This window comes from Lissotriton vulgaris, chromosome 3_2 (genome assembly GCF_964263255.1).
Source record: "Lissotriton vulgaris chromosome 3_2, aLisVul1.2, whole genome shotgun sequence".
NCBI classification, from domain to species: domain Eukaryota; kingdom Metazoa; phylum Chordata; class Amphibia; order Caudata; family Salamandridae; genus Lissotriton; species Lissotriton vulgaris.
Genome location: NC_141690.1, coordinates 69,801,204 through 69,825,154, shown reverse-complemented (window position 1 = coordinate 69,825,154; position 23,951 = coordinate 69,801,204). Strand labels below are relative to the sequence as shown.

At 46.0% G+C, this 23,951-nt stretch overlaps 1 protein-coding gene across 5 annotated transcripts in view; it reads right to left on the bottom strand.

Moving 5' to 3' along the window:
- Positions 1–23,951, bottom strand: part of CCDC149 (coiled-coil domain containing 149) — a 441,302-nt gene that overhangs the window by 327,236 nt on the left and 90,115 nt on the right. For 4 of the 5 annotated variants that reach the window (XM_086964019.1, XM_086964017.1, XM_086964020.1 and 1 more), the window contains exon 2: positions 11,876–12,037. The exons of the other annotated variant lie outside the window; for it this stretch is intronic. In XM_086964019.1, coding sequence (XP_086820145.1) covers positions 11,876–12,037 — 162 coding nt within the window. The remainder of the gene's footprint in view (positions 1–11,875; positions 12,038–23,951) is intronic. 5 annotated transcript variants of the gene reach the window in all.

The window sequence follows — 23,951 nt, the reverse complement described above, 5'->3', positions numbered from 1 at the left end:
AGAATTGGCTTTTGTAGTTTGGTTTGCCCTGTTCCCATCATGCACTGGGACAGGAACAGACTAATTTGCATACAGTCAGGTTCTGAAACTGGGATGGTGCAGTGAGCTAAAAAACGGTGTTGGATCTAGCCCTGATCTCTTGACTGGGTGAGAGCTTTCTGCTTGATTCAGAGACTCTGTCCCTCACCACCCCTTGTTGTAAATATTTTTGTCCACCCTAAGCGTGGAAGGGTATTCTCAGATGTGAGACCCTTGCTCATTGCACCATCAGGATTCAAGCAAACCGGGCCGAAGACGGCTGTAATGCCAGAAACCGGTCCCCGGGAGCTTGTTTCCTTCCCAGTGTAAGAATTGGCTTTTGTAGTTTGGTTTGCCCTGTTCCCATCATACACTGGGACAGGAACAGACTAATTTGCATACAGCCAGGTTCTGAAACTGGGATGGTGCAGTGAGCTAAAAAACGGTGTTGGATCTAGCCCTGATCTCTTGACTGGGTGAGAGCTTTCTGCTTGATTCAGAGACTCTGTCCCTCACCACCCCTTGTTGTAAATATGTTATGGAGCCTAAGCAAGCTATTGCCCAGAGTTGCAGAGTGGGACTCCATGATTGGAATAGGCACCGAGGCGAGAATTATCAGGTCCGTGGAATTTTTGAGCCCAAGACCCGCCGAGGCGGGGAATTGAACCCTGGTCCCGGGCTAGACCTCTGCATCAGGGTCTGCCGCTCTAATCATTGAGCCACACTTCTCCTTGTGCGGTGTTTAATTCTGGAGGTCAACGGCCTCACAGCACTAGATGTCTGTGGTTGCTGGTTAATATTGTGCGTTGTTTAATGCTGGAGCTCAACGGCCTCACAGCACTAGATGTCTGTGGTTGCTGGTTTATATTGTGCGGTGTTTAATGCTGGAGCTCAACGGCCTCACAGCACTAGATGTCTGTGGTTGCTGGTTTATATTGTGCGGTGTTTAATGCTGGAGCTCAACAGCTTCGCGGCACTAGATATCTGCGGTTGCTGGTGTACATTGTGTGGTTTAAAATCTTGGAGCTGAACGGCCTCGCAGCACTAGATATCTGTGGTTGCTGGTGTACGTTGTGCATTTTAAAATCTTGGAGATGAACGGCCTCGCAGAACTAGAGCCTGCGGTTGTTGGTTTACATTGTGCGGTTTTAAATCCGGATTGAAACCTCCTCCGGCCCCTTTCCACAGACGCTCGCGCTGAATAAGATCTGGTTTGCCGGAATCCATTGAGCTGCGCAGCGGCCTTTGATATCTCCCAGCCCCATATACCCAAAGCCTATTAAACATCACACTACACGGCTGATGTGTATAATATTGGAACCAAGCCAAAAACTATCAATACTAAATGTAGGCACCCGAGAGAGTACCCAACATCTGTACAGGTCTTTTTAAACACGTTTACAATACTTTAAACACACCCCATGGCACAGGTACCTTGGCGCAAACATGCCTCTAGAATGTCCAGCACTTATTTCATCCAATGTATTATTGATTTAAATGTTGTGTCTTTTATGTTTCATTCTTCTATTTTACTAAGTGTATAGTTACACTGTTATTGTAAATTAGCATTGCTATAGCGCACAATCTGCCACTGGCAGGACATCGCAGCGCCAGTCGTCAGTCCAGCTAGTTCCCTACCAAACTTTTCTCTCGCAGACCCATGTCTGATTCGGTTTTGTGAAGTGCTTAGCAGCCATCTGCTAAAAGACGAGAATTACCAAAAGATAACATTAAAAAAAATCTATCATGTCAGCTGCAAAACCAGAGTAAAGAGAGAAATCGGATTCACTTTACAAAGCTGAGCTTGACCCACTGTACAAGGTATTATTATCTTTTTTAAATAACTTTGTCCATTTTTGGGGGGGGCGGGATAAGGGGCCATTTATATAGCATGGGCAGCGTTTCCAATAGAACAACTTCAGCAACTCCATAAAGGTGACAACGTTTTAAAAAAAATGTTTGATGGAAAACACCCTACGTTTTATGTGGGACCCGTGATTCCAGCAAAAATTAAGTTCTTCGAGGCGAATGGACATTTTTTTCCACAAAAAAAGATTTTTGCAATAAAAAAATCTCTTTCTATCTGAAACGTTTGGTCACGGAATAAGTTCTATGAAGGTGGCAAGGGGCGTAACACAGGCTCCCGCAGTCCCCGTGGTGCGGGGCGGGGAGCTGCAGGGGTCCCCCTCAGTACACTACTCGGGCCCAAGAAGTCTGCATTAAATCTGGAGTGAGGGCCCCTCCGTGTACGTGGCAGGGGGGCCCCCCTCAACGTACGTTATGCCACGTCGCAAATTAGTGAAATTGTGCTTGTGGAGTTATAATTTTGCACACCTCAATTCATATACTATTCATGCTCATTTCATACAACATGTTTGTTTCTTCATGCATATTACCCTGCGCTCACGGACGGTATATAGTTGGAAACTATCCATTTATCTTACAAAGATCAATAACTATAGCTATGAAAATGAAATCCTGTCACATGGCACGGTAGGACATGTTTGTAATTGTGGACACTACTATCATCATGTGAATGGAGACAAAAGACAACCGGGAGTGTTGCACACAAAGTGCACACGTATGTTATCGGGAGGCTTTGGGGGCATAGATAGGAGACAACATAAAATGTGTCATCATCATTCGATAGTCGTCTTTTTTCTGAAGTCAGGTTATAAAATATTTATTTGCTTCACAAGGAACACGTTTATTGTTGTACGTAATTTGTTTTTTAGGTTTGATATGAGCACGAGATAGGCCAGGAAGGGCTTATTAGGACTGTGCATTTTTGTTGAGGAGGAACATGATAGAAGAAAACTTAAATGAGAGAAAGAGCCACACATAAGTACAGTTTCCCAACAGTACCTGTAATAATGCAGGGGGCTGATCAGCACATTCCATTCGGCTCACAGCGCCATGAGGTCATACTAATGCCAGAAGTGCACTACATACATGCGGATAGTATGACTATGGGTGTACTGTAAAATATTTAGGGACTGATTCAGAAAGATTTTCCCAAAAGTAAGTCTGTGGACTTTGTTCTCAAAGATGACTGTGCCTGTAAAGCCTGCTTACACACACGGTCAGTCACACACATACTTATGTGTGTAAAACAACTTTTTTGGTTTTCAAAAGTTGCTTTTCCACAGGGAAGTTGATTTACTCATGGCTCAAATCATACGTAACTCACTTCGCACTTTGTGTCTGTGTAATGTACAACACTTACACCTCTTCTTCACTGCGCTATTTATCACAACTTTGAAGACGTCGCAGGCCGGTCTCTTCCTCAGATATTTGCAATTTAAAAAGCGGTCAAGAAGGCCCTTTATTGCAATGCAATAGGTTTCGCGTTTGCGAGAGTTTAAGCTATTAGTATTGTAAATGATAGTTCCTTTCATTTATGTTTTAAAACCCAAAACATAAATAAAAGGCGTTTGTCATTTACAACGCTTTTGCTGCCGTAGCGCTGTTGTTGGCGCTACAGTTGGAACTCTTGTTGCCTGATCCCGTGGCTGCTACTCGCCGCACCCGCTCCGCGGGTGCCGCTTCGCCCTGTTGGCTGGGGGCTGCTCTGAGGAGAAAACTAAGACCTTGAGGCTGCTTGTGGGAGCGAGGCGCTGCGGGGCTGCGAGCGTGTGCAGGGACTCCATTGCCCAGGAGTCCCTGCGTGACCAGCAAGACCTTCCGGTCCGCTCTCCCCGTGGCCCGCCCACCGCCCACAGGAGGGTACTTTACCTCCTCTTCCTCCACTGTTCCTTGGGACGCTTTTGCTGCCGTAGCGCTGTTGTTGGCGCTACAGTTGGAACTCTTGTTGCCTGATCCCGTGGCTGCTACTCGCCGCACCCGCTCCGCGGGTGCCGCTTCGCCCTGTTGGCTGGGGGCTGCTCTGAGGAGAAAACTAAGACCTTGAGGCTGCTTGTGGGAGCGAGGCGCTGCGGGGCTGCGAGCGTGTGCAGGGACTCCATTGCCCAGGAGTCCCTGCGTGACCAGCAAGACCTTCCGGTCCGCTCTCCCCGTGGCCCGCCCACCGCCCACAGGAGGGTACTTTACCTCCTCTTCCTCCACTGTTCCTTGGGACGCTTTTGCTGCCGTAGCGCTGTTGTTGGCGCTACAGTTGGAACTCTTGTTGCCTGATCCCGTGGCTGCTACTCGCCCTGTTGGCTGGGGGCTGCTCTGAGGAGAAAACTAAGACCTTGAGGCTGCTTGTGGGAGCGAGGCGCTGCGGGGCTGCGAGCGTGTGCAGGGACTCCATTGCCCAGGAGTCCCTGCGTGACCAGCAAGACCTTCCGGTCCGCTCTCCCCGTGGCCCGCCCACCGCCCACAGGAGGGTACTTTACCTCCTCTTCCTCCACTGTTCCTTGGGACGCTTTTGCTGCCGTAGCGCTGTTGTTGGCGCTACAGTTGGAACTCTTGTTGCCTGATCCCGTGGCTGCTACTCGCCGCACCCGCTCCGCGGGTGCCGCTTCGCCCTGTTGGCTGGGGGCTGCTCTGAGGAGAAAACTAAGACCTTGAGGCTGCTTGTGGGAGCGAGGCGCTGCGGGGCTGCGAGCGTGTGCAGGGACTCCATTGCCCAGGAGTCCCTGCGTGACCAGCAAGACCTTCCGGTCCGCTCTCCCCGTGGCCCGCCCACCGCCCACAGGAGGGTACTTTACCTCCTCTTCCTCCACTGTTCCTTGGGACGCTTTTGCTGCCGTAGCGCTGTTGTTGGCGCTACAGTTGGAACTCTTGTTGCCTGATCCCGTGGCTGCTACTCGCCGCACCCGCTCCGCGGGTGCCGCTTCGCCCTGTTGGCTGGGGGCTGCTCTGAGGAGAAAACTAAGACCTTGAGGCTGCTTGTGGGAGCGAGGCGCTGCGGGGCTGCGAGCGTGTGCAGGGACTCCATTGCCCAGGAGTCCCTGCGTGACCAGCAAGACCTTCCGGTCCGCTCTCCCCGTGGCCCGCCCACCTCCTACAAACGGCCCATATATTCTACCCTGAGGCTTCCGCGACGCGGGACGCGTGCGGGTCCAAGCGCGGGGCGAAGACCGGGCAAAGAGCGGGCCGTTTGAGGCCGTTCGAGGTCTGAGCGGTCTGGTCTGGGCCCCCTCTCTTGCACTTTCACCTCGCACTTGTTGTTTGCTCATTTTTGCTGCCCAGCCTGTTAGACTCAGTTAGTCCATGTGTACTCGCGTCACACGCAATAGGGCGGCCAAGGGGGGGCCGGCATCAAACGGGCCCATGGACGATTTCATTACGCGGACAACCAAGGCTATAGACCTTGAAATTGACAAACTGCAAACCAGAGTGTCCCTTGACCTGGAAGCGGCCAGGAAGTTGTCACTCGATTTTGCCTCACGCAAGAAATCTTCTCTTGGCCATATAGCTACAGCTATCTCCCCTAAACACACCGGCAAGCGGGAGGGTGTTATAGTAGAGGTTGATGTCCACGATACGCATGTCCCGCCCACTCCCTCCCTCCCACTCCCATTATTAGGTCTACCTGCTTTGCCCGACGCCCCCCCTACTGTTGAGGACAGTCCTCTTGCTTCCCCTACTTCTTCATCTGATATATCCCTGGCCTCTACTACATATGGCGGTTTTGATAATATCCCGGGGAATCCCAATAAGAGGAAACGTTCACCCAGCCCAACTTCCCCTCGGAAGAAACTGCCAATGCAGGGTGCTAATTTGACCACTAGTGATAATATATTAGTGGCCACCAGTCCGGCCATTCCTCTCCCTTTCCCATTGGTCCCTGGTGGTGAAAATATTGTGGGGCAAGGCCCTCCAGACTCTGGAAGTACCTCACAACCTGTAAGACCAGATGCGGGCTGGACAAACCAGGATGGGAGGGAGCGGGAATTCATAGGAGTGGTTTGGGAGTCTCTAAAAAACCTTTTATCTCCCCTGGATCTTAGGCTTTCCCGCATAGAGAATAATCTCCTTGAAATGGAGAAAAGTATCATCGCCTTGGCCACTCTTGGCCTAAGAAGCCTTGAATGCCAGGGGGTGATCGATAGTAACCCGCTTACAGAGGTTCCTACCCCATCCCCTACAGCTATCCCTGGTTTGCCCCCCAACCCTACTTTGCCCTGTTCTACCCACCCTATTCCCAAACCCCGCACCAGGAATCTCATTACTGCAAACCCGCCCCCTCAGGCCAGGGCTACTATCCCAAATGCTCCAGTGACACATACTAATACTGGCTCTACATCAACTATATTGAGAGCCCGGAACCCAATTAGCTCCAACACCGGCCCTGCCCAGGCATCTCGCACCAATACCACAACAGCCACACCGAGAGCCCAGAATTCAGCTATTAATAGCTCACGTCCCGCAAAGGCCCCTCGGAATAAACCCCCAACCCATTCTGTTAGGGGTCCCCACACCAGGAGCAACTTTCGAGGAGGTTATATTGACCTTCCTCCAGAAGCAAATGATTATATGGTGGTCTTGACGGGTGTTCCGGAACTGGAGAATGGCCAATATGAAGACCAGCACTCGCTACGTAACAAAGTGATGTACTGGCTTAACACTTATAGGCCTATTCCTAATGGAAGAAAGAGTAGAGTCTTAACGACTCGTAGAGTCCCCTGGGTGGGCACCACGAGGAAATCAACCCCCGGTGACTGTATAGTCGTAACTTTTGACGACGTGTATACAGCCAGGCACATCTGGTCTCCTGGGAACCAAGACTGGGGCTCCTCTATTACCCCGAGGCCCTTATCATTCTTCTACCCTCCCCGTGTTGTATGTCCGCAGGGGGGACTTTGGCCCCCAGCGCATCAACAGCCTAGCTGGGGATTCCTTCCTACTGTGTTCAATCCAAACAGTTGTTGGCCTGGAAACGTAACTGCTGATGGGTTTGGCAGCCTGGAGGATGTCGATTGACTCCCATCGCCCCCAACTACAGCGATACCAAGTAATCGTAATGGTTCCACATTGGGGAAGGGGAGACCAGCCTTGACGGTTAGTGTAGGTGAGACTGGTACTCTCTCTCCCACCCAGCCTCCAACACAGGCCCCCCTCTCAATGGATCAGGTGCACTCTCCCCCTGTTGTTTGTCCTCCCATTACCCACTTAGCAACAAATTTGATTGTCTCGGAAATCCCGCCATCTGCAACTTCTTTCCATTCTGCCAGGGTCACTGATACTCATGCCATTTCCCCAGTTCTTGAGACACAGTCTGCCAAGACCCTGACATGTGCTCCCCAGCTTAAAATATTAAGCTGGAATGTGGCAGGGCTTGCCCGGAATTTCAATAAACCTGATTGGATCTCCTTTATGGAGCCCTTCGGGATCTGTCTTTTACAAGAAACTTGGTGCCTGGAGCCCGTGCACAGGGTCGGCTTCACCACCTACTCTGTGCCGGCCTCCAGGGCAAAAGGCAGTAAAGGCCGCCCTTCTGGTGGCCTTCTCATCTGGGTAAGTGTTGCTTTGGGTCTAGTAGTAAAGCATACAAACTCACCATCCCCAGACCTTTTGAGGCTTACTATGCAGTGCCCGGGGGGTAATACTCTAGAGCTCTTCAATATGTACCTAAGGGGGACCAGGGCAGGGAATTCGAGCCCTCTGTCCCTAACTGGAGTTGAAGAGGAGCTAACTGGCTGCAACATTGACTCCCTTACCATTCTGGGCGGGGACTTCAATTGTTGCTTTGAGCCTCTGGCATGTGACGACATCTTGGATACATGGGAGGATGATGCCAAGAGAGGCATTCCCTTGCTAGCTGTCAACCCCATCAGGAAATGGACTCAGAATGCCATTGATATCAACGCACTTTGCCTGGAACACTCCCTCAGAGCCACTAACGGTCGTTGTAAGTCAGACGCTGGAGGTGCACATACATACAACAGGATTGGGCACACCTCCAGAATCGACTACGTACTGTTAAACTTTAACTTGTGGGAATACGCCCTTGATATGGTTGTTCAAGAATCCACGGATAGTGATCACAACCCGTTGATCCTCACGCTTGCTCTCCCGTGGGACCAAGGGGCCACAGTAGTATCACCTCGGCCAACTTGGAAAACATCCCACGAAGTTGTTCCATCAAACTGCGGGAGGCGACTAAAGTGGGCTAAGGTCGCTTCGGATGCAAAAAGAATGGCCCAAGTTCAATCCATAATGATGGAAGCCAAATGTATTGCAAGCACGTTGGACTGTGACTCTCCTATACTTGTGCCATTTGTGGAGACAATTGTATCACTTAGCAATCTCTTCTTGGTTCCTGAGGGGAGGGGGGGGCCCAAGCGGAGAAAAGAGACTAAGGGTAGAGACCAATGGTATTCTCATGCCTGCCGCCAAGCTAAAAGTGAACTAATTATGGCGGTCAGCGCTAAAGACCAGGCTCTGATTTCCCAAGCTAGGAAAAACTACAAGAAAACCCAGGTCGCGGCAAAGATCACTCATGAAACCAACTTTTGGAGTGACCTAATGGAGGCTGGTTCTAGAAAGGACTCAAGGGCTTTTTGGGCTCTGATTAGAGGTAGGGACAGGCCTGTTGACTCACTGATTACATGTAACATTTCAGGGAAGGTTTGGTGGGACCACTTTGCCAAATTATACTCCAACCCCCCGGGGGTACTGGGTCCTATTTGGAGTCCTAGTGACATAGTACCGGCAAACAGCTCTCATCTTGGCCCCACTTTTACATCCAGGGAGGTGGAGATAGCAATCAGGTGCATTGTGCCCAACAAGGCGGCAGGCCCAGATGGAGTCCCCGGAGACCTGCTTCGTAGCAATGTCGAGGTTTGGAGCCTATACATTGCTAAACTCCTGAATGAGGCAATGGTGGGTGGCGGTTTCCCGGATTCGTGGAGGGGTGCGGAAGTGGTCCCCATCTTTAAAAAGGGCTGCAGGGACGACCCGGCCAACTACCGACCCATAAGTCTGCTCGATTCCACCCAGAAGGCAGCAGGGAAGGTAGTTTTGGGCAGGATCCTGCAGTGGGCCGAGGAAATGAAGGTCTTGTCTGACTTTCAGGCCGGCTTCAGATCTGGGACCGGCACGATTGAGCAGACATTCCGATTCCTAATGCTTTTTTGGAAAGTGGTCAAACTGGGCAAGGGCAGTCTGTATCTCGCTTTCATTGACTTACGGACTGCCTTTGACCTCGTCCCACGTAACCAACTATGGGCTACACTTGAGGGCATGGGCATGCCCTCGTACTTGTTAGCCTTAACCATCAAATTCCATGAAAGCAACTTTGCCCAAATCAGATGGGGTCAGCAGGGCCAAAAAACATCTCGGATTCCTGTTGACAGGGGCGTCCGCCAGGGGTGTGTGCTAGCTCCCACTCTGTTTTCCCTATATCTAAACGGAGTGGTAGAGCACCTTCTCCAACTACCAGCAGATGCTCCTTCCCTGGCGGGCAGAAAGATACCAACGCTCCTGTTCGCAGACGATACCCTGCTGATCTCGAAATCCCCGAAGGGCCTCCAAACCCTGCTTACGAGGTTTCAAGGTTTTTGCGACACAAGGGGCTTGGTTATTAACATCAACAAAACCAAGTTCCTTGTGCTGAACCCCCCCAGGAAGACAGTTCACCCGCCATTAATTGATGCAGTTCCCTTAGAAAGGGTCAGGGAATTTGATTACCTGGGAATCAGACTTTGTGACACCATGTCTTGGAAGGCGCATCACCAAAAATCCACCTTGACATACAGGAGAGTCACGGGCGCCCTCTTAAAAGAGCATCGCGCCTCACCCCTTAAACCCATCGGGGTGATACTCGACATTTACAAGGCAAAGGCTGTGAGTGCGGCTCTTTACGGGGCCGAATTGTGGGGTACCCAGAAACCTGACACTCTATTCCATCTGGAGAATAAGTTTCACAAAGACTTAATGCGGCTCCCTTACAGCTCGCCCACCTTACCCCTGCTACTCGACACAGGTACACGGTCCATAGCTGACCAGGCCAAGCTACGCCCCCTCCTTCTGTGGGCCCGTATATGGAATGTCCCTGAGCTCTCGAGCTATGCTGATGCACTAAATGAGCTTCTTTCAACCCCGGGCTGGCACAAGATCGGTTGGCTCCTTAGTGTAAAGCGCCTTCTTTGCGACCTAGGCCTCGGCGATGCATGGGCTAGTAGATCCTCGCCACCCAAACAGCTGCTCAAGAAAACATTCTGGCTGTGGGTGGATAATGAGAGAGTCTCCCAAACGAATATGTGCAGAACAGCTAAAGAGTTCTTGGGTATCAAATCCCGTCCCTTTAGAGAACCCTACCTCGATGTAATCTTGAATCCAACAGATAGGGCGTTGTATTTCAAATTCAGGGCCGGGGTTCTGCCCTTAGGGCTATGGACATCTAAATGGAAACCACCATGGCAAACTGTGGAAACTTGCCCCTTCTGTACAACCAGGGTGGAATCCATTCCCCATTTGTTATTTGAATGCCCAGCCTACGCCGCTCCCCGTCGCAGATGGCTGAAACCGCTCTGCACAAGGCTGGGCACTCGGTCACATTTGGAGGCCCTACAGCTGTTAAAATCCGACCCTCACCCACTGTTCGCTTGTGGTCTGGCAAAATTTCTGGGGTGTGCTTGGAGGATAAGAACCACGAGGAGGAAGCTCCTCCAGTAAGGATGTCAAATTATATTATAGCGCCTCGGTTACTTCCTGTAAGCGCCCTTGTCCATTCAGAAATGATTAATTGTATATTTGTACAAACATCCACAGAAATGATGCCTCTTACCAGATTCCATATTTTTTAGATTTTCTGATGAAATGTTTTTTTTATCTCGATGTATAACTGTGCTTTTACCTTTATAATGATTTTACTGTAATGCTTTTATGAAATGAAATATTTCGAAATAAAGCTATATAACACCTATTTACAATGCCGATACCTCAAACTCGTGTGAATGAGAGACCTATTGCATTGCAAATGCTTGTTGTAATTGCTCTCCATTGTTCTCACCTGCACAATGAACTCTACTATTTAACATATTTTCAAAAATATCAAACGCCAGCCGCTCTATTCCAGAGGGTCCGATGTGCCATCAAAGGCATAACAAATGTAGGTTTCAAAACTGGAAATATTTTCAGAAACGGTCGGCAATACATTCATCAAATTATTATTATTCAAGACACTGCATTATCGAAGTAATAAACTCCACGTAGACATTAATTAATTAACTCCTTAACCGGCATTTCACATGCCTAAACCTGAATAAACATATTGCTCTTTATTACAAAAACTTGTCTAAAAATGCCTCCAGCTAGCAGTGCAGAAATAACAGAAACACGGTCAAATCATCTATTTTATGAGCAGAAGGCTGGGTCTTCCATCAGTAGTGGCACAATCCGTGTTCAGAATATTGCCTGCTACAGCAGCAAACATGCCCTCTGTTAAAACTGTTGGGGCGAATTTTTAACTTATAGCCAAGGCGAAGGTAAAGTTCCAAGAGGCAATTTCAATACTAATTGTGTAAGTTTTTATAGTTCTGTGCTCTTCGGATGGTCCTGGCTAAGTCTGGGGAGAAAAGGAATGAATTGCATGATGCTGAACAAAGGAACATCAGAATAAGAAGCAGGGAACTGTGAATTTGCAGACTTTTTTTTCCAATTGAGTACATATGACCTAAGCAGATAATCGAGGAAAGCACACAAATAGCAGAAACTTGATTTTACAGCCAGAAAGCATCACTCCTTGGAATATATAAAGCGTGAAGCTTTAGATCTTGGCATTGAATAGCTGGCATCAGACGTGTATTTATTAACTACTAGAAACAACTGTTTATCCCAAGCGTGATAATGAAGTGGAGGTGTGACTTAAAAAGGGAGAGCCTTACTGCAAAGAAAGGAAGCATAACACAACAGGCTATTGACGGCACCCGGTCACCCTCCCAGCGGGCAGGCACAGTACACTTACAATCAGCTCTCTGTACTTCTTCTTCAAAGACTGGTGTCGCTCCCGAAGCTGGTTGGCCATCAGTTTGTACTGGTCCTTTTCCTGCTGGCAGGTGTCCAGTTCTTTAGACAGGATCAGCAGGGCTTCCTTTTTGCTTTCCAGTTTCCTTTTGCACACCAGATACTAGAAAAACAGACACAACACAATAATCATGCAGGCTGCTGAAAACTTACTACTGCAAAGTGTTCCCACGGAGTAGGGGTAAGCCAACAACAAAGGCGCTCCATGCTGCGACACCTTCCACCCCCAACCTGTGTCCCCCAGAGTTGCGACAAGTAGGACGACTCGCAGTGTAAACCATGCAGGAGGCACACAGTCAACTTGAAGGTTGAAAAGAGCTCCATTTAAGAATGCAGAATTGGTCCCGCCGAGTAGTAAATCAAACCATTCTCACAGGACGTCTAGTGAATACTGCCTGGGGACATTGGCCAACGAAGCGGTGCAGAAATACAAAGCGGTGCTTTGATTATGCTCCATAATTTATCAGGTTTCAACACCACCATTTCACTGCATGAACTTGTATGTTTGATCATTTTGTCCTGCAGAAAGAAAAACAACAAGCATTTGCAATGCAATAGGTCTCGCATGAGGAAAGTTTAAGCTATTGGTATTGTAAATGACAAATTTTGTATTCATGTGTTGGTTTTGAAAATAGCGAAATTAATAGCTTTGTCATTTACAATGGCAATAGTTTTAACTTTCGCAAATGTGACACCTATAGCATTTGTAATGCAATATGTGTTGTATTTACGTGACTTAGATGTATTGATATTACAAATGACAATAGGGTTTAATTTTTTTTAAATAATTAATACTGAAATAAAAGCTATTGTAATTTATAATGGCAATTGCTTAAACTTATGTAAATAACTTTTGTGAAGATTATGTTCAGTGTATTTTATTGTGACGAAAATCCAAGAACAGAAGTGAAATATTAACATCTTTTTGTAACATTTGTAGTAAAGCTTGAAACATTGAGAGAACATATTTGAACCAGTTGTTGTTGAATGGTTGCACAGATTGATGCTGTGGTGGCGCTGAGTGATGTTGTGGTGGCGACGAGTGATGCTGTGGCGTTCAGTGATCCTGTGGTAGCGCATAGTGATGTTGTGGTGCCCCTGAGTGATGCCGTGGTGGTGCTGAGTGATGCTATGGTGATGCGATAAATAGAGTGAGGGCGATAGATAGATAGAGGGAGGGCGATAGATAGAGGGAGGGTAATAGATAGACAGAGTGAGGGCGATCGATAGTGTGAGGGCGATAGATAGATAGAGTGAGTGCATTGAAAATGCAATAGGTCTCGCCTTTGATTAAGTTAAAGCCATTTGCGTTGGTAATGGTGTTGTATAGCAAAGCAAATGGCTTTAACTTAATAAAAGGCAAGACCTATTTTCAGTACTAAAACGCACTACAGCACATAACACAAGTTGCTCTCTTGTAGGAGAAAACGTTGCCTATCACCAATTGCCCCATAGTTTTCAAACTGTACAATATGCGCTACAGCCGCCGGCTAGCGCTTTATGAAACACATTTACTCTTGAAGCGCTACAGCCGCTGGCTAGCGCCCTTTAAAGCACAGTCACACTTGTCAAAACGGTCAACGTTTGCTGGCCTGATGAGTAGGCCCGAGTACCTGGGCACTTCTGAAACATTGAACAAACAAACGTGTATGTAGGATTAAGGAGCGTGTGAGCGCGACTCTGGAGCCTGGCAGCTTCTGCCCCGATTCGTTGGCCTTTTCAAGAACAAAAATGTGGTGTTTTTCCAAATCTTTCAATATTTATTACTGTGAATTGTCATGCGTACAATTACACAAGATGCATACATGATGCGAGGTCCGGGTTGTGTGTTTTTGCTGGCAGATATTGGAGATTTATAAAAAGCGGTAGGTAAAATTGCATAACATGCTGCCTTTTTGCAAACTGGACTGGCCTTTGAATACTTTGTTAAAATATGCGGCCAGTGAGTCCATCTTTCTGCTCTAAATGTAAACGCCTCGGGGTTCACTGCACCCAGTCGAATCTCGCACATTGGGATTGGAAACCATTTTTTAGCTCAGCACACACATACGCACGCACACGCGCACAATGGTGCAAACACAAGCGCATAGACACATACAGAGAATCACACTCGCACGCATTTAGACACACACTGACATGCACACAAATGCACACAATAGCACATTCGCACATAAAAACAGGCATGTGCGAGCACACACACCCGGACGCCACACCACACTCAATCTCGCAGAGTATGGATAGAAAGGGTCACTGCCACTCGTTAAAAGGGGACATCACTTTAGCCCCCTCGACCTCAGAGCCCTGTTTCCTATGGGCTCTGAGTACTTGAAAGTCAGAAATTGATCAGAGCCGGAAGTCTTCACTTCGATTAAAACCAAAAACGTTGTGACTGCAGACTGCGAGAAACCACTAGGAAGGGGAGCACGCTCTCCCACGTCATGCAAGGGGCGTGTACGGTTTCCATAAGCTCCAGTTACAGTACACATAGTCACTTTCATTTTTTGGGAGGAACACGGGTACAGGGAAATAAGTGATTTGCCCAGATTCACAGGATGTTGTGATGCAGCTGAGACTCAGATCTTGTTGATGTATGACCACAGTGCACTAAGTGTCGGAGGGGCTGGGGCGGAAAGCACTGGGCAGGACAGGTCTCCCTGCCCTTCTATCGCAGTGCCTGGTGTCGGGGCAGAATGGGGGGCCTCCACACTTGCCGCTAGTGCAGTCGTGGTACGTTTTAGAGTTTCCAGGCCAGTGTGGGAAAGGTGGAAGAAAGCATCGCAGCCCCTCCTGCATTCACCCAGGCATCCACCCAGGCCAGCCACGATGGCATATATATTGGTTTTGAAAAATTTCCGCAGGGGCTCTCTTTTTACACGGACATACGGAGTTCACAGTGTACGCATGTACACAAGTGATTTCAATACTAAAACGCACTAGAACACATAACACAACGTACGCACACGCGCACAATGGTGCAAACATGCCGCAGTAAACTCCAACTTACCTTGGAAGGAGGAGGTGCATGGCAGCCTCGGGGGCAGATTACATTTGTTCGTGGCTGCCCATGATGGAAGAAGAGCCTCTTCTCCTGCGACGGACCCCAGCACAGCCTCTATCCTGCCTCCACTAACGGGAACTACTGGTTCCCATTCACAGAAGGAAGCGGGGCCGCGCGCGACCATCACGTGACTTGGGGGGCGCCCGCGGGGGGAGACAGCAGCAGCCGAAGAAGGGCTGCGCGCAAGCCGGGTGATAGGGTGATTGGGGTCTGCACGAGCGGGGGGATAGGATGGGATAGGGATCTCGCAGATTTAGTGGGAACACTTAGGTGATGAATGCAGCATGGTGCGGGCAAAGCAATATTTCAGGCGGGGCTCCTGCGAGCAAGTCGGAGCCCGCTCTGCGAACAGGTCCCAATATATCAAAACAAACTTTGGCTGCTTGTGGAACTACTTATACAAGGCAATATCATGGTGAGCAAATACGTTAGTCAACCATTACTCAGACAAGGTTGACATTAAATACAGTAAACTCATATCTGGCTGTGAGTGCAGCAAGGCTGTAGAGATTAATTTCCAACTGGGACAATGGGGTTAAAAGTAATGAGCTGTACCATAAAAGCTCTGCTAAAATTTCAATATTTATTCGTGCCTATCCTGAGAAAGTGTGAGGGAACTAACTAGAGAAAGGTGCAGGGTAGAAATCAGCCATCTGGCTCAGGGTGTATAAAGAGAGGAAGCAGGCCACTAATTAGCATTGGTAACTACCTTGAGCTATCTGCAAACCTGTCTTGCTTTTCATCCTCACTACTTTTTGTGTCTTTCCTTCTTTTTTTAATTTTATTGTCAAATGTTTAGCCAAAGTTCTTTTCTCTACATTATTGCTCATATTCATATAGTACACTATAAATCTATTTTGTAGTAAAAAAAAAAGCAACATCTGGAAGGACAGAGGCATTGACGTCTTAAGAACTGTTTCATCAGACTGTCTTAAGGGCGAGTGTCATGCGAAGAGAGTTCACAACCAGTGAAAAAGGATCAGAGTTGTACCCCTGATAGAGTGTGACAGGCAGGATTTGCGACATGACAAACATATTGAGAATGGATGTTACAAGAATTAGCAAATGAAAATTACAGACCACAGATTGGCACCACTAGATTATGGATGAACTGGGCATGTACATTCAGGAACTAAAAAAATCTCAATTTGAAACTAATGTGACTGGCACATGATTAAGCATATTTTTTTCTTTATGTATGGCTCTCATAGAAATACAATAATTTAAACCAGATTCGAGATCTGGTAACACTGCTTTGACGTAGCAACAATTGATAACAAAATTCATTACTGTCAGTTGGTTTGCCATAAAGGCCTTACAGGTGAAGCTGACAAGACTCTCTGAAAGCCTGTCGGTGTAGTGCTGCTTGTCTGCTTTGACTGGAAGCAGAAAGAGTAGGTGCAGGAGGGGGAAGGAAGACAAGAAAGGTGGTGGGGGCTGGTAAAGGATGGTAGGTAAGGTATTTATTTTTCACATTTGGGTCAGGGAGGGGAGGTCATATCATATATAGCTCCAACATTACAGCTCTGCCTTTGCGGCAGCAGTTAGAATGGGGGCAGATGATTTCAGGGGCCATACATCAGAAGCTCTAACACCTTACTTCTGATCCCACTAAAAACTGGAAAACAAAAAACCATGGACCGGTCCTTTGCCGGTAGGGCGCCCAAAATGTTGAACTCTATCCCCCCCCACATCAGAACTATTCCTTCCTTCCCTAAATTCAAAGGTCAGCTCAAAATCCTGTTCCTTGACAGCTCTTTAACTATCAGATAGGATCACCTTGGACTGTTTTATGAGATTCTACTCCTGCCCGGATGGGGAATGCCAAAAACTATAATGGATCTCTCCTTCTTCCTCCTATTGTGATTCGCATCCTGAATGTCTTGATGTACTGTACTGTATTGTATTTTGCTTTCTTTTACACCGCTTTGTAATTTTGGGAAGCGCTCTGATACCTTCCAGTCTGGCATTCCGGGAATGTTTTCACCGATGTGTTCTGGGTGCCATCACAGACAACTCTAGCTCCGCTCTTGTTGCCCATGTGGTGTCACTCAGAACCCCACGGTAAAAAACATCCCCATAATTCATTGTTACCCATCTATAATTCTTTGTTATTTCTCGAAATTATGCATTTGACCTCTATAAATTTCCACTTGCTCCTCTAACAATGTTTTATAGCAAACATTGAGTGTATGATTTCTTACAACTTTAAGTGTTTTGGATAACGACACTAAAGAAGGTTCAGAAAATAAATTCTAATTACCTTTACTACTCCAGAGACAGCACAATGTATTCTTGCTCAGTGGAGATTAGTTCCCATAGGGACTCTGGTAATTACTTAGGATTATCTAGGCTACGGTAAATGCAACAGAAGGCGTCCACAAGTAGAAAAAACTTGACGAACTTCACAATAAATAGCCATGTTTTACAGTGGTGGCTGGTGACAATTGAAAGTGGTGAGGCATAAAAGTGCGGGATGAGTGCCATGTGTCGAGCGAGCCTAGTGAGCGAGACAGACAGTCATAAGAGCGGTTCGGGGAGGAGGGGGCTCTCCCCAGGTAATTTTTCAAAAAGAGTGGGCTAATTGTGCAAATTTAAGACATTTTGATAAAGCAAAAAGGATAATTAGGCAGTTGTGAAAGTATAGTATTTACATCAATAAAGAGATTTCATATAATAATGACATAAGTAGCTGCTTATACAGTATAACCAGAGAACTTCACAACGACCAAACACGCAATGCACTGACTCCAAAGTAATCACTATATTTTCATTTACTTTTGCCTTCCCAATATTTTGACTACTGTGTACCTCCTTCACACACAGTTGCGCGGAATCATAATTGAAACTGGAATAAGTGACCATTGCTCGGTTTGTTCAAGAGAGGCCAAGAACTGGAACACCAAGTATTCTGAACACTTTTTTGACCCACTGACAGGCACTGTGAGAATCTCGCACGGCCTTAAGTCTTTGCTCCAGAGCTCTCAATGGGGGCCCATTAAAAATGCCTGAAGGTAACTCAGTTCAAAGTACAAGAGAAATATGCTACACAAAAAAATGCAGAAATACAACATCCTGGAAATAGTGAGCAGTCCCAAAGAATGCAAGATTAAGTAAAACATGTTAAATATAAACAGGAAGTAAAACGCTGACAATGAATACCTTATCGTTTTATTACATTAATTGTTCAGAAATCGATCAGTGCTGTTTGCTGGTTGTGGATGCTTGGATGGATGCATGCAAGTGTGTATCTATGTATGGATGGAAGAGTGATGTGGATGGATGGGTAGATGAAGGTGTTTGAGGATGGATGGAAGGATGAGTGGTTAAATGTGCTGATGGGTGAATGGATGTGTGGGTTATGGATGAGTGGAGAGATGGGAATGTGGGGCAAATAGATTAATGCATAAAGGAAGAGGTGGATGGATTGAATAGAAGAACAGATGGTGTTGTGAAAGGATGGATAACATGGAGAATGGAAAGATGACATATGGAGTGATGAGTGAATGGATGGACAGGATGATGGAAGAGGTGGATTCATGGATGGATCCCTAATGGAAGGTTGGATACATTCTGGAACGAAAGGCTGAATGAATGGATATGTGTATGGTAGAATGGGTGCAAAAGGACTTCTTTAGCACAATGCACAGTCCCAACAGCAGTAGACAGAGATTGTGAAAACTTGTAGCATGTATCTAGCTATAATCATCATTAAACTGATTGGATGTTAAAACAATTACATTCACGTATTGCGCTTTGGGATGTTAAGAGCTACTGGCTATTGAGAATCAAGGCTTCTCTACCAAAACACTGTATGGATTGCATGGCAAGCCAAGGTCTGCAGTTGATAATTTCTGGCCACAGAACGCAATGTTTTTTAATCGGCTAAACACAACCTTTCTATATACACGTGAGCTGACATGCATTGAGGGTGCTGGGACAAAACATAATATGTGCCCTTGATGTTGATAACAGGCAGTACATTATGCTGGTGCACAGTGGTATGAGTAGGAGACACATGTTTGAGACTTTTGAGGGGTTATGGCAATCTGAGTCTCTATGTAGAGGCCAGAGAATTGATGTTCATAGTTGAATAGCTTCTGTCTCTTACTGCAACCAGTGAAGTGTGCAGACACTGCATTAAAGCCTGTACTGAGACCACCTCTGTAAATAAATCATAGTTAATTAGTATTTATAATATGACTATAACTCATTAATTTAGGTTTCTTAACCACCTTTTTCTTTACATTAAAACACAGAAGCAACTAGATGGGAGATGGCCAATGTTCCCCCAACTTCAAATGATTTTCCAAATGAAACAGAAGCAGCATAATGCGACTGTTTACAAAAGTACGCAAACCATCCACCTCATTAATAATAACGAGCTGGAAATCAGCTTGTGCCCCACTGCAAACATTTGCAACTGCAATGATGGAGGCCTGCAAGGTATAGCTGGTCCGGCATACGATTTGCATTTGCAATTGCCCTGTTATTCACCTCCTGACCTTTAGTCCTAAAGCCTCACGAAACTGCACACTCAATTTATAATCTAGGAGAGCATGCAGTGGTCCAAAGGGCCACGGCTGCCTTCTTCCAATCTCTTTGCAAAATACTGCCAGCCTACAGTTTTTTAGTGGCTAGTACATCTGCAGGAACTAAACATTACATGCTTTGTGAATTCATAACTTTGTGAAAACCAAGGTGTCTCACACAGAGCACAAGGTTTGGCTGGATTTCCCGGGGAGCCAGTGGAGTTGCAGATGCTGCAGCTGGACCCAGGGTTCCACTGAAGGCTTGATATCACGCATATATAAGGCTCTGAAAGCTGACCGCAAGACTGATATGACTGGGGTCTGGGACAGATGGACAGGCGATCTGCCTGAACCTGAATGGCAGCGAGTTTGCGCTCAGGTCAGGGAGGTGATCAGTAATGCACAGTTCAAACAGCACATATTTGACACCTCAGTGGATACACAGGCTTAATTCAAACTCCGCTGCGTGATCCAGAGGTGGAGTGGAGCCTGCAGCCTTATTGCACTTTATGTGGGAATGCAGTACGCTCCATAGTTATTGGGTAGAGATGCTACAGGTGTTACAGGGGATTACACATTTCCAGCTGGAGGCCTCGATACCTTACTGCTTATTAGGTGTACTCCCGACACCCAAGCAAGGGTCTAAGATCTAAGATGTTATACAGGTTTCGCACTTTTGGGGTTGGTATTGGCTAAGCGGTGACTCACTGGACATGGCCTAGTCCGCTCTCTGCCCATCAATGGTTGCTGGATGTACTGGAGTGTGTGGTGGCGGAGTGGTGGCTACAGCTGGTGCATACTGACAAGATTGTAAGCCTCTTTAAAGATTTATATTAAATACAATAGATTTCACAAGCACTGTGCAGGCAAAACCTAAAAAACAACTGCTGCGTCCAGCCCTCAACAGAGGCTTGTGTGGCTATCTGCATTGAGGACAAGTTACACAGCTTAAACAACAGAACAAAGAAAAAAACACAGAATGAGTAGAACGATAAGTACGATGGGCCAGCTGGCTATTTCCTAATTTTCTGTCAGATAAACATTTCAACATGAAGAGGCACTGGGTGGGTTCAGTGAAGAAGGTAAGTTCTAGTTTTCAAGACAGTGTGACACAATTTTTCAAGTGCTATGCACTTATCAGCCTGAAGTCCTGCGTTTACAGAATATCAATGGTGGCTTTTCCAAACCTGAAGGAAGCTTGTTTACATCTGGGAACAAATAAAATGCCTGCTCTGCCCTTAAGACGTTTGCAGAGTAGTCCAAAGTTCCATCAGCATGCTGCCATTTCATAGCAGCTCAATCCAGGCAAGCGTCCACAAGTAAGCCTTGCTTCCCATGAACCTTTAATGAACTCTCCTGAAAGACTAGTTTCTGAAGCCAAGAAATTCTACCACATCACACCTATTTTTCATGACTTCTCCAGTTGAAGCCAGAATTAAATTCAAACGTACCCGCACCATCGCCAAATTTTTCACATGCAAAAACCAGCATACTTCTATGATGCCTGAAAAATCTTGAGAAGATCTAAAAGCATAAGGAGTAAAGAGATTTTCGGATTTGTAACAAAGAAGTTCAAATCCCACTCAGCTGCCACTCCAAAACTGCTACTGCACTTAATTTACAGTATACAGAAATTAAGTATGGACAATTGCATCTGCACCATAAAAAATACAATAGGCAGTAATTAATCTAGTTTACAGTAAATATGAAGACTTCAAGTATAGGTTGCCGAATTCCCATCGTGCTCTAACAATACATATCAAGTTCAATTTCATGCATCCAGTTGCTCATCATCCCTTCTTTCATCTACCCTGACTCAGTTTCACATTTACACACTCAAGAACCCAAAAAATCCTACAAGCAAAACTGGCTCTCAAATAATAAGCACTTTAATTAAAATAAAAGTAAGAACAATGGGCTTTGCCAATGCTTGTTAAAATTGTTCCCTGGGATTTGGCTGCACTTAGGCTGACAGATGTAAACGAGGGGGTAATGAAACCTCACTAAAGCTTACATTTATAATAACGTAAAAAGAAGTAACAAATATGCGTTGGTGCAAGTACCTTATGAGAGTACACAGGTCAGAATATTGGATCGGTATTTACATAGGGCTTTAGATGAATACTGCAAGGCCTCAAGCTATTTTTTGACTACTTGAGTACTTAGCTACTCGTTGTGTATAGTTTATTAAGAGCCCTTCTAGAGTATGGTTGAAAGGGTGTTGGTAGTAATTTGGTCTTTGTGGGCAAAGTTGGGTGCAATGCATGGGGTTGGGAAAATTTTATAGAACTGCAGATAGTGTTGGGAAAAGACCCATTGCGCATTATGGATACTTTTTTTAGAGCATTAGTTATTTGAAATGAAAAAAAAGGATCCTTCAAATAATTACAGAGCTGAGCTGTGCTGTGGGACATGGAGAACTTCACAGTAGCATTTTAATTTATGAGGCAAATTATGGCAGTGTCCAGCTCCACTGGCTGCATTGCTGTTTTCTTTGGCTCAGTGCATGCGGTTTCCCAAACATGATGTTTGTTAGAATTATCTAGAAGAATAAATATGTTTTAAGAATCCATATTTCGTGTGCTTCCTAGACAACTGTATGATCAAAGATAGATTATGAGCCAACACAGATAATCTAAGTGCTTTATTGCTTTAACATCGAGGCTAGCAGAAGGAGGTTGTACTTCTGGTTTGATCAAAAGACTTAGTGAAAGAAGCCAACACCACGGATCAAATTCAATCTAATATTGCACTGGATGGGTGCAGAAATGTGTATAGCTCCCGCAAGGTTCATAATTCAAATACTTGATGAGAATGACAATTTGTCAGAGTAGATGCTCGTACACTGCAATATGTTTCCAGCCTGGACAAACAAAAATGCATGAAGAACCACATTGGTTTTTTCACTCTTCATTAGTACGTTTCACGATGCTTTTATACGATGTGTATGTATGTGTACTGTTGTGCAAAAGTTTCCTGTATCAGCCAGAACAAAAGCCTCTTCAGATGCCATTACTGGAATGTTAGAGCTGATGCTCAGGTAAAGGAGAATATTAGTCAGCTCACAGACATAGATCACCCTGATAGGAGTTGGGATTTACAAGTTGAAGGTTGAGAGTGGTATTGCAGAAGCTGCATCCTATTATGTCATTGACCCTGAAGATGCAGAGTAGATCTCAACTTGTACTGAGAGAGGCCCCAGCTTCCTGAGACCAAAAATGGTGTTTCAGTGGACCACATTACCTGCTTCAGTTTGAGCGCTGCAGGTTGTAAGGTCAACACTAAAATAACTAGAACCCAGGAGAACTATCGGGATTCCACATGTTGGCAGCAAGGAGATAACAGAGCCCCTTTTCCTTATGTGACTAACAACATTTAGGTGAAACAGAGTGAAGAATGAATGAATGTTGTAGGAATGTGATCGAGAGTAGGTCCAGAAAAGTTTAAGTAATGTATATATCATATCAGATAGCAAGAGCATGAAATGTACAGGGCATCCAAACTAGAGGAAGTCTACTACACGTAAGTAGGTAGTTCAGTCGCAAAGTTGTATTCAGTGAAGTTCTGAGGGGCAACTGAAAACAGATGGAGCTGTTGCCAGATGAAAGAAAGACGACACGACTTTTGTAGGCACTATAGTATAAAGTTCATATAAAGCGAGCAAAAGGTCAGTCAGCTCTGTGGATCTGGAATCTAAACTTCTATTTACAATGTGGCAGCCAGTTTCTTTTACACATTTGTGAGCGCAAATATGTAATTTATTTGCATTTTCAATAATACGTTTGCTTACGCACAACGTCATATCAAGAAGTAATACTTTCTGCAAAAAAACAAGCTAATCACACGATTATGAAATGCGACTCGTGCGACTTCGTTACATTTCTGTACTACTACTGTGCTACCAGTTGTCCTTGGCTTATTGGTTTCAAACCTAGCAATGCTCAATTCCCTACAAGTTTACTATTCTACAAGGCCTAATCTCCCACCTATCCTGCGTTTCTGTGCTACTTTATCTACATATTTTCTCAGAGACTTGTTCTCGCAATGCGGACCTGTAACTTTCCATTTCTGCTGTGTCTAATTATATTTCTCTATTCTACTGAAGCTTGTGTCTACTTCCCTCTCCCCAGGACCTGATTCCATTTTGCACTGCTTTTCTATTCTACAATTGCAGACAGGCTTAGGCCTGTATTTGTCCTTTAATACGTACATCTGTACACTTCTTTCTGCTGATGCTTGCATTGACATGAGGGGGCCTTCTTCGTGTTCTACATTTATTGTTACATTAACCCCTTTAGTTGATTTTTCAACTATTTCCTCACCTTCCCTTTTGTTTGGAGTCATCAATGTGTATACAGTCTCCTTAACGTCCTGCATCCTATTGACCCTGAAGTTGCAGAGTAGATCTCATGCTCATCCTGAGAGAG